At 55.0% G+C, this 10,543-nt stretch overlaps 1 protein-coding gene and 1 long non-coding RNA gene across 2 annotated transcripts; one reads left to right on the top strand and one right to left on the bottom strand.

Annotated features, from left to right (window-relative positions):
- Positions 1-2,979: 2,979 nt before the first annotated feature.
- LOC125348620 lies at positions 2,980-5,464 on the bottom strand. The gene is made up of 3 exons (XR_007210392.1): positions 4,941-5,464; positions 3,822-3,934; positions 2,980-3,097 (listed from the first exon to the last, which is right to left on the bottom strand). It is a non-coding gene; the product is annotated as an uncharacterized LOC125348620 (long non-coding RNA).
- Nmrk2 (nicotinamide riboside kinase 2) lies at positions 4,529-9,065 on the top strand. The gene is made up of 7 exons (XM_048341986.1): positions 4,529-4,643; positions 6,674-6,764; positions 7,390-7,438; positions 7,526-7,682; positions 7,906-7,977; positions 8,440-8,546; positions 8,783-9,065. Exons 1-7 carry the CDS (start codon positions 4,615-4,617, stop codon positions 8,866-8,868), a joined length of 591 nt encoding a protein of 196 aa, XP_048197943.1. The 5' UTR covers positions 4,529-4,614; the 3' UTR covers positions 8,869-9,065.
- The last annotated feature ends 1,478 nt before the right edge of the window (positions 9,066-10,543 follow it).

Genomic DNA, 10,543 nt, shown 5'->3' with positions numbered 1-10,543 from the left:
CAGCCTTGAGTGAAAAAGCTCAGAGACAGCATCTAGTCCCTGAGTTTGAATCCCAGGACTGACACAAAAAAAGAAGAAGAAGAAAGGGGAAAAGATGACAGCCAGGCACCAGTGGCTCACATCTGCAAGCCCAGCTACTTGGGAAGCTGAGATCTGAGGATCGAGGTTCGAAGCCAGCCCAGGCAGGAAACTCTGTGAGACTTATCTCCAATGAACCACCAGGAAACTGGAAGTGGCGCTGTGGCTCAAAGTGGTAGAATGCTAGGCTCGAGCAAAAGAGCTCAGAGACAGCGCCCAGGCCCTAAGTTCAAGCCCCATGATCAGAAAAAATAATAATGATGTGACAAATCATGAAGGCACCATGAGAATGGCACTTCTGGGAGATGCCAGGTTCCTGGTGACCAAAGACGGCTTGCTTCACCGAAAACCTTCCTTCCTTGTCAGTAACAAGAAGCTGTGGCACCCCAATCTTTATCAAAGACTGCGACCTCTCCAGACAGAAAATAGCAGCCAGGAATACAACGGGCCTCATTCCACCCACACTGGTGATTTATTACCCAGTGGCAGGGACAGTGTGACCACACTTCACCAGTGCAAGGAAGATCCTCCGAAAACATGGTGACAGCCTGCTCAGCCACGGGAGTGCACCTGCCACCACTTCCACATCACCAGCACCCATGGGTGAAGGACAATGCGAATGAAAGACTGACCCCCAACTCAGCCACAGCCGTTGCTCCAGAGAGAAGGGGGGGGCCCAGTAATGCTCCTCCAGCAATCACTCCCCTGTTGGCAGGTGTGAGGTGACTCCAGCCAGCCACAGCTGCTACGTGCACCTGGTAAAATTGGTGTTGCCACAGATTTGTATTTGGGGGAATAGTTTGGACCAAAAGGCAAAGGATACCTCTCTACCCCCTCCCCCCCAACTCTGTCTGTAAAGGGATACTGGGTATTTTTTTTCTTGTGGTTTTATTTTAAATTGTTATTATAAAGGTGATGTCCAAAGGACACTGGATTTTTCTCTCTTGGAGGCGCTTGGAATGCATCCCAACAGCCACCTTTCCCACCATGAGACTTGGGGGGGAGGGTTCAAAATGCAGAGAGGTTCGGAATGGTCGCGGTGAAGCCATTGGGAGAGGGACTTGCTGTGACATAAATAAAGTGTAGCTGAGAAGGAAGTCCCGCCCTGTCTCTGTTGCCATTGGGTGGGGCTTGGGCAGTGCTGAGGGAGGAGCCTCAGCCTGAATGACAGAGACCAGCCCAGCTTGAAATCCCGTGGCTGCCCCCTGCCACAGCCATGTGTGGCCTGCCACAGAATCGGGGGGTTCTGTGCCTCTCGGATGGTCAGTTGGATTTCCCACCTCAGGGGCAGTGGGGGGTCCCATCTGTGCCAGGACCTTTGGGACCACTGGGGTGACAGAACCACCAAAACAGGTGCCATGTGCCAAAACAGTATCATCACCAAGTGCATGCCGGGTGCCGGCACGTGTGAGCTCACATGCTTTTGCTGTACTCTTCCAAGGACATCTGAAGAGGGACTTCCCACACGAGTGCTGTCATGGAGTCAGGAGCTGGTGCCAGGCCAGCAGGCAGACATGAAAGAAGGAACGGGGGGCGAGGGGGGGTGGTGCCTGAAGGGCAGAGCTGGGCTGAGATCCTGGGGTCCCTAGTTTGAGGATAATGGATCAAATCCTTTCCTCACCCAATCAACACTCTGAACTAAGGGTGCAGTTATCCTAAGAGGTCTCATAAATATTTCCCTTCATTCAACCACTCGCCTGTTTATTCATTAAATCAGTTATACATTTATTCATTCATTCACTTAGTCATTCACATAAGCATCTTGGGGAGCAACCCCTCACATGTCACCCACCCCAGCTGGAGAACTCAACCCAAAAGCAGGGTCTTTACGGGACCTAGAAGGACAGACAGGATTCGTCCACCCTGATCTGAGACCATAGAGTAGCAGCAGGTAGCCAGGTCAGCCTACTGAAGGAAAGGTGTGGGCAGCAGAGGAGTGGGCCCTGGGCGAGGTCTGGGGGAGACTGCCAAGCTGGGGGACCCCATGCAGGACACAAAGGGGGATGAGGTCAGGTGCTGTTAGCTCATGCCTGTCATTCTAGCTACTCAGGAGGATGAGATCTGAGGATCAAAGTTGAAAGCCAGCCTGGACAGAAAGTCTGCATGAGAATCTTATCTCCAATTAAGCATCAACAAGCCAGAAGCTGCTCCACATCTCAAGTGGTAGAGCACTAGCTCTGAGAAAGTGCCCAGGCTCTGAGTTCAAGCCTCAGGACTGGCACAAAAAAGGAATGGGGGAAACAAGAGGAACTGGAGAGGACCTGTTTGTGGGTGTTGAGGCAAAATCCAGAAATAAATTGCACTCCTGGTATTTTTTTTTAACAAGGTGAATTACTTCATGTAAAATTCGCCTTTGGGTTTTGTTTTGCTTTGGTGATACCAGGGTTTGTTTTTTGTTTTTTTCTTTTTGCCAGTCCTGGGGCTTGGACTCAGGGCCTGAGCACTGTCCCTGGCTTCTTTTTGCTCAAGGCTAGCACTCTGCCACTTGAGCCACAGCGCCACTTCTGGCCATTTTCTATCTATGTGGTGCTGAAGAATCGAACCCAGGGCTTCATGTATAGGAGGCAAGCACTCTACCACTAGGCCATATTGCCAGCTCTGGTACCAGGGTTTGAACTCATGGTCTCTTGCTTGCTAGGCAGGCCATCTCACTCCAGCCCCGCCCCCGAGCCACGCCCACGCGGCTCAAGCTGCGCCCACTCCCAAGCCACACCCCCACAGCTTGAATCTCCAGATGGTCAGACCACACCCATCATTGGTGCCCCACCTGTTCAAGCCCCGCCCCTGCCACCTGATGAGCAGCAAGCATCCAGCCCTAAAATGAACCATTTTTCGGCATCCATTTGGATGGCCTGGTGGGACAGTAAGCCAGAGAACAGGCAAGAGCCAATCTTGTTCTTTTCTAACCACCTTTATTTGGAGAACTGACCAGAGGTGGGGGGGGGGCAGCAAGATGGCAGAGTAGATGCTTTCTCCCTGGAACCCCAAAAGAATGAGAAGAGTCGGGGTCAGGAAGCATCTGTATTCAGGGGAGCAAAAGAGAAAGAGAGCACTGAGAACCAGAAAGCCAGAGGATAAACCAGCCCCAGCTCTCCCGGACTCCCCACAGCAAGGAGAGGGTGGCAGCTGAGGGCCAGCACCCCCACAAGCCTGAACCCCAGGTGGAGTGGGACAGGTCAGGCCTGGGCAGATCAGCCTGGTGCCCCGCAGATCTCATAGAGCTTTTGGCGAGGGCTGAAGTCCAGGAGAGGGGCAGGGGTGGAAGTGGGGCCTAGAACACAAGAAGCCATACTAAGCCAGGCACTGGGGACCCCATGCCTGTCATCCTAGCCACTCAGGACACTGACATCTGAGGATCGAGGTTCAAAGCCAGCCCAGACAGAAAGTCCATGAGACTCTTATCTGCAATAAAGCACCAGAAAACCGGAAGTGGTGCTGTGATGCAAATGGTAGAGCGCCAGCCTTGAGCACAAAGAAGCGCAGGGACAGCACCCAGGCCCTCAGCACTCATGGACTTTTCTGCCCTGGCTGGCATTGAACCATGATCCTTCTATCTCAGCTTCCTGAATAGGATTGCAGTCACGATCTGTCAGAACCGGGCAAACCATCTGGGGTTTTTTTTTGTTATTACTTTTTTGGAGACAGCATCTCACTGTGTAGCCCAGGCTGGCCTCGAACTCATCATCTTCCTGCCTCTGGCTGGGATTTCAGGCATGCATCACCACACCCATCTCCTGCCTTACCATTTTTTTTCCTTTGCTGGTGATGAGTAAGACATGATGTCCCCCCAGGCCACCTCAGGGACAGCGCACATGACTCAGGTTAGGGTTACGCCAAGCCCGGCTCTGGTGTCATGCTGCGGAGAATGAGTGGCCAGGTTGGGATGATCATCTATCCAAAGCCATCTTGGGATTTCCTGAAACCCGGATCCTAAGTCCACGTGAGCTTCCACCGCCGGATGGAGGGAGTTGCCCAGTGCGTGGGGGAGAGGGGGCAGATAGCAAGCTGGAGGGGTGGAGGGGCTTCGAACCACAATCTTCAGGCGCTTGACTGGCTTTACTTCCTTTTTTCTTTTTAATGTCAGGGTGGAGGCCGGAGAAAGAGGCAGGCCAGGCCAGGGTGATATTTTTAGGGAAGGAAACCACATGGCAGGTGACCTGGGTGTTCTCTGGCCCGGATGGGGAAGGGGGAGGGGGGAGGTGGGTGAGAAGGGAGAGAGGGGGAGGGAGGGGGGACTTTAATGGACGTGAGGTGGGGGGGGAGGCTGGAGCTCATCCCTTTGCCTCCTGACTTGTGACTAATTTAGGTGAAGGGCAGTGCAGAGTTATTTCCACCCCAGGAACAGGTGCTCCCCCCTCACCCCCTCCACCATGGCTCTGGCCCTGAGCCTCCTCCCCCGAGATGGCCTCCAGGACTATAAAGGCCCTGGGTTTTGTCAATGGAGCCAGGACACCCCAGCCGGGCCGGGCTGCAGACCAGCGGCAGTGTCCTCACTGCGTCCCCACCACATCCCTGTCCCCCCAGCCTTCCGTGGAGATGAAGACTGTCATCGTGGGCATCGGAGGGTGAGCACCGGGGGCCAGGAGGTGGGGGTGGAAAGGAGAGGTACGAGAAGGGTACGCTAAGAAGACCAGAACTGAGGTTGCTTGCCTGCTGCCCATAGTCAGTCAGTCTGTCTGTCTGTCTATAGCACTTTTTGTCTGAAGGATGAGAGAGGTTTGGGTCCCCAGAGGGGAAAGGAGAGTGAGATCCAAGGCTTTGTTTTTCGAAATGGAAGGCATTTTATTCCCTGATTTTACTCAGGGTCAAGAACAACAAAAACCAGAGGGAAAGAGAACCACAGCTGGTGTGGTAGTGCATACCTGTAGGTCCAGCACTGGAGGGGAAAAGGTCGGAGGATCACGAGCTCAAGGCCAGCCTGGGCTCTGCAGCTAGACTCTTGTCTCAAAAATAAATAAGATTTTTAAAAAATCAGCAAGGGAAGACTCTAGAACGGCAGGCAAACCCTGCTAAAACCGGAAGGCAAGTGAGGAGATACAAATGTTAGTCCGTGAGGCGGGGGTGGGGTCCCTAAAATGGCATCTCACCTGACACGGGATGAGCATACAAGGGGACCCCCTTTCCGCAGTGGGAGGGGGAGCTTCTAGCAGGTTCCCTTTCCTCAGTCTCTGCTGCCACTGGGGCAGAGGTCACTCACTGGCTTCTAGAAATTCCCTGTGGGTGTCCAGTCAGACCTGGGCGCCAAGAGGACCCACTGTCCTGCTCTCCCACAACCTCCCTGGGGGCCGGGGGGACACTTGGTGTGAAAGCCAGGAGCTTGCCGGGAGCCAGGGCTCCTGCCCAGCATCCCAATTACTCGGGAGGCTGAGATCTGAGGTGCGAGGTTCAAAGCCAGCCGGGGCAGTAAAGTCCCTGAGACTCTCATCTCCATTGAACTACCCGAAACCGGAAGTGGCTCTGTGGCTCAAGTGGCAGAGCGCCAGCTTTGAGCTGAAGAGCTCAGGGACAGCGCCATGAGTTCAAGCCCCACAACCGGCACAAAGACACAAAAACCTGGGGTTTGGAGGCTAAGGTTTCTGGGGCTTGAACGCAGACTCCAGGCGTGTCCCTGAGCTTCTCTTTTGCTTTTGCTCTTTGCTCAAGGCTGGCGCTGCCACTCAGTTCGCTGGACAATCGTGTCTCCAGGGCTTTTCAGCCTGAACGGGTTCCGAGCTTGAGGTGGCTCGCTGGGGCGCTGCCTCCCGCCTCGCTGCGGTTACGGGCTTGAGCTGCTGGAACCGTGGTTTTTGTCTTTTTGAGATAGGGTCTCTCACTAGGAAACCCAAACTCAAAACTGCACTTCTCCATCTTTCTACCTCCGACTACTACCAGGACTAAAGGTGTGAACCACACACCGCTCATGTGCTCTGCCTAGAGAAAGGAAAGAAAGACAGAAAAACCCACCTGTGGGCTGGGAATGTGGCCTAGTGGTAGAGTGCTCGCCTCGTATACATGAAGCCCTGGGTTCGATTCCTCAGCACCACATATATAGAAAAGGCCAGAAGTGGTGCTGTGGCCGAGTGCTAGCCTTGAGCAAAAAGAAGCCAGGGACAGTGCTCAGGCCCTGAGTTCAAGCCTCAGGACTGGCACACCCCCCCCCCCCAAAAAAAAACCAAAAATCAAAAAACACGTGCCCATGACTCCCGCCTGTCATCCCAGCTGCTCAGAGGCTGAGCCCTGAGGATCACAGTTGGAAGCCACCCTGGGCAGGAAAGGCCCGCAGCTTCTTAGCTTCAATGAAGCAAAAGCCCAAGGTAGAACTCACCGCCCCATGCTGTACCATCGGAGCCATGCCTGAACCCTTTTCACTTCAGTTGTTTTTCAGAAGTGTCTCTATGTTGTTTGGCCAGGGACTAGCCTCAGACCTCAGCTGGGATTATAGGTGCACACTACCAGGCCTGGCTTACGACTGAAGGTGAGGGTCTCCACAAATGCTTTTCCCTAACAGAGTGCTTCGGAATCTCGCTCTTCCCGAGTAGCTGAGATTACAGGCAGGAGCCATGGCGCTGAGCCTGGCTGCTCCCTGGCCGTAGCCTAACTCGGGATCTCTCTGCAGAGTAACGAATGGCGGCAAGACGACCCTGACCAACCGGCTGAGCACGGCGCTGCCCAACTGCTGCGTGATCCACCAGGATGACTTCTTCAAGGTGGATGCCCAAGGCCGGGGTGCGCGGGGCCCAGGGGTCACTGGGATCACCCCCCCAACACACACACTTCCCACCTGAGAGGGCTCTGCCCAGCCCTGGGAGAGTTGAGACCAAGAGAACTGGGGACAGTGTTAGTTTTTGTTGCTTATTGTTTTCCTGGCGCAGGACCTGGGGCTTGAACTCGGAGCCTGCACACTGTCCCTGAGCTTTATTTATTTATTTATTTTTTTGCTCACGACTGGCCCTTGACCACTTGAGCCACAAACTCCACTTCTGGCTTCTTGCTGGTTCATGGGTAATAAGATAAAGAGTTTCATGGACTTTCCTGCCCCAGGCTGGCTTTGAACCACGCTCCTCAGCTCTCAGCCTCCTGAGCAGCTGGGATGACAGGCGTGAGCCACGGAACTGGGTTGAATAGCACTCGAGATACAGTGACTACAGTAGGGCGCTGGTGGCTCACACTCCTTCCCAGTGCATGATAGATTCTGGGTCCCTGCCTCGGTGGGTGATGGTGGGACCTCTCCCCGTGGGGCTCCCCTGGTGCCTAGCAGCCCCCCAGGCGGTGAGGCGGGAGGGCCTCACAGGGGTGAGCACTGAGCCCCAGGCTCGGGCTGCTCTATTTCAGCCCCAGGACCAAATAGCAGTTGGGGAGGACGGCTTCAAACAATGGGACGGTAAGGACGCCAGCCACCCCACCCCACCCCCACCCGCCCCCCACGGCCCCCCATGCCCTCCCCCCATGCCCACCTTCCCCCACGCAGTGCTGGAGTCGCTGGACATGGCGGCCATGCTGAGCACCGTGAAGGCCTGGCTGCAGAACCCCCAGAAATTTGCCCGCGCTCACGGGGTCACCATCCAGCCCGGCGCCTCTGACACCCACATTTTGCTTCTGGAAGGATTCTTGATCTACAGCTACAAGTGAGTGCCTGACACCTCCCTGACCTTCTCCCTGTGTGCGTGTAGGGTGGGAGCCCAGAGAACCTTCTAGAACCTCAGCCTGCTTAGGCACAGCAGTCAGCTGGTTGGGTGGGTCCACTTTGCTGTGCAACCTGGGATGGCACAACACAGCTCTCTGGGCCCATCTGAATTGGGGGAGCTGCCCTGTCTCACCCCGTGTCCCCCACTCCTGTTCCTGGCCCAGGCCTCTGTTGGACGTTTATACCCGCCGGTACTTCCTGACTGTCCCCTATGAGGAATCCAAGCGGAGAAGAAGGTGGGGAGCCTGGGGGGGGGTGCTGGGACCCCAAGTGGGAAAGGGAGATGTGAGCACTGGACACCCCAGGGCCCCCCAATTCCTAGGTATCTCTTAGGCCCCTGGGGCCCTAGACACCCCTCCTTCTTCAGGGGCAAGTGGGAGGCCCAGGACCTGGCACAATCTTCAGATAAGAAAATTCGTTCCCAAGCCGGGCTCCAGCGGCTCACACCTGCCATCCCAGCTGCTCAGGAGGCTGAGATCAGAGGATGGCGGTTCAAAGCCAGCCAGGGCAGGAAAAGTCTGTGAGACTCTTATCTCCAGTTTAACCACCAGAAAACCAGAAGTGGCACTGTGGCCCAAGTGGTAGAGTGCTAGCCTTGAGCAAGAGATACCAGGGACAGCACCCAGGCTAGGTCAAGACCCATGACCGAGCAAACAAAACACCAAACCTTGTTCCCCATTGCCCGGCTCTCTCTGCAGTACCCGCAAGTATACAGTCCCCGATCCCCCCGGCCTCTTTGATGGACACGTGTGGCCCATGTACCAGAAATATAAGCAGGAGATGGAGGCGGACGGCGTGGAAGTGGGTATGGAGTCCTCTACCCAGTTGAGGCCACGCCCCAGAGGGGGGAAAGGCGGAGCTCTGAGCTCAGTGGCTGCCCTTGCTCCTCTCTGTTTCCATGTGAGAAACATGGAAGTCCCTCCTTGAGTCTTGCCCCCAGTCCTCCTGGCTGTTGGTCACAGAGACTATTCCATCCTTGGTCTCCTGACCCAGCAGTCGGCCTCCTTCGAAAAGCCCTGACTCTGGCTTTTCTAATTCCAGTCCACTTGGATGGCATGAAATCCCAAGGAGAGCTCCTCCTCCAAGTCCTGGAAGATATTCAGAACTCGCTCCTCAATGGCTGCTAGCTGTGGCTGACCTGCCACACACGATTCCAGCGATGCAATGGCCAGGCCTGTGGTGGCCTGGCCACACACTGACCATTTTCCCCTTGGGGAAGTCTGTACATAGAAATGGGGGGTGCAGGGCCCTGGAGCCCAGCCCCAGCGTGCGTCTACACCTCCCCACACCTCAGTATTAATTAAACTCGGTCCTGTTTTTATAACCCTCGTGGCCCGGCCTGTTTTGTTCAAGGGGCCTCTGTTGCCTCTCCCAGCTCCCTAAAATGGCTCTGGAAGCTGGGTGCCAGTGCTCATGCCCATAATCCCAGCTACTTGCAAAGCTGAGATCCCAGGGTTGTGGCTTAAAGCCAGACTGGGCAGAAACACCTATGAGACTCTAATCTCCAATTAACTAACAAAAAAGCCAGACATGGCGCTGTGTTTCAAGTGGTAGAGCACCAGCCTGAGCAAACGAACTCAGGGATAGCTCCCAGGCCCCAAGTTCAAGCTCCAGAACCGGCACTAAAAAAAAGAAAGGAAGAAAGAAAGAAAAGGCTCTGGAGACACCATCAAGATCCCTGAACACACAGGAAATGACCTGGAGCCTCAGTTTCCCCAGATGGCAAACTTCCCGTGGGCTTTCACCCCACAGCCAGGGCATCAGCACTGAGCTTTCTTCCATCCTGTCCTTGTCCTATTGGGGTGAAAGCTGTTGACACCTGACCCTCTCTGGCCTCCCGGAGCCCTCCCAGCAGCCTCAGTGTCATGCTTGATTCATGGAGGGGAAACTGAGGCCAGCCCAGTTGGGTGGAGCTAAGCCTTGAACCCTGGACCCTCCTTTTGGCCGACACTGGCTAAAAGGCCAGGTGGAGACCCCAGGCTTGCACTAACATGGGACTGGGCCAACAGCGACATCTCATGGACAACCATGGAATTGCAGACAGTCCAATCTCACCACCGCCTCTGCTGCCCCACCTCCCCGTACGCCACAAGGCCAGAACTTGGAAATGATGGGTAGAGAAATGGCTGGAAGGCTGAATTACCACAAGACCTAGCAATATGCTCCTTCAAATAGACCCAAAATAAGGGAAAATAAAGCCGTCAGGCACTGGTGGGTCACATCTATAATTCCAGCTCCTCAGGAGACTTGAGGTCTGAGGATCCCAGTTCAAAGGCAGCCAGGGCAGGAAAGTCCATCTCTTATCTCCAGTGAACCACCAGAAAACCAGAAGTGGCGCTGTGGCTCAAGTGGTAGAGTGCTTGCCTTGAGGACAGCGCCCAGACCTGAATTCAAGCCCCACAACTGACCCCCCCCCTCAAAAAAAACCCCAACAACAGTCTCACAGTGTGTGGTTCCATGACAGGAAACAGAATAGGGGGGTCTGGACACAAGAAGAGGACTTGAAAGGGGACAGGCTGGGGCCGGGCCAGGCTTCTTTGCTCTGTGTGTGTGTATCACGGGGCTTGAACTCAGGGCCAGGGCTCTGTCCCTGAGCTCTTCAGCTCAAGGCTAGCGCTCTACCACTTCAGCCACAGAGCCACTTAAGAGTTTTTCGCTGGTTCATTGGAGATAAGAGTCTCACAGACGTTCCTGCCCAGCCAGGCTGACTTTGAACTGTGCTCCTCAGGTCTCAGCCTCCTGAGTAGCTGGAATTACGGGTGTGAGCCCCCCAGTGCCTGGCTTGGGAATGGCTTTTACCTT

The sequence above is a fragment of the Perognathus longimembris genome, chromosome 3 (assembly GCF_023159225.1).
Source record: "Perognathus longimembris pacificus isolate PPM17 chromosome 3, ASM2315922v1, whole genome shotgun sequence".
Lineage (NCBI taxonomy): Eukaryota > Metazoa > Chordata > Mammalia > Rodentia > Heteromyidae > Perognathus > Perognathus longimembris.
Note: the sequence above shows the minus strand (reverse complement) of the source record. Positions and strands in the feature narration are given on the sequence as shown.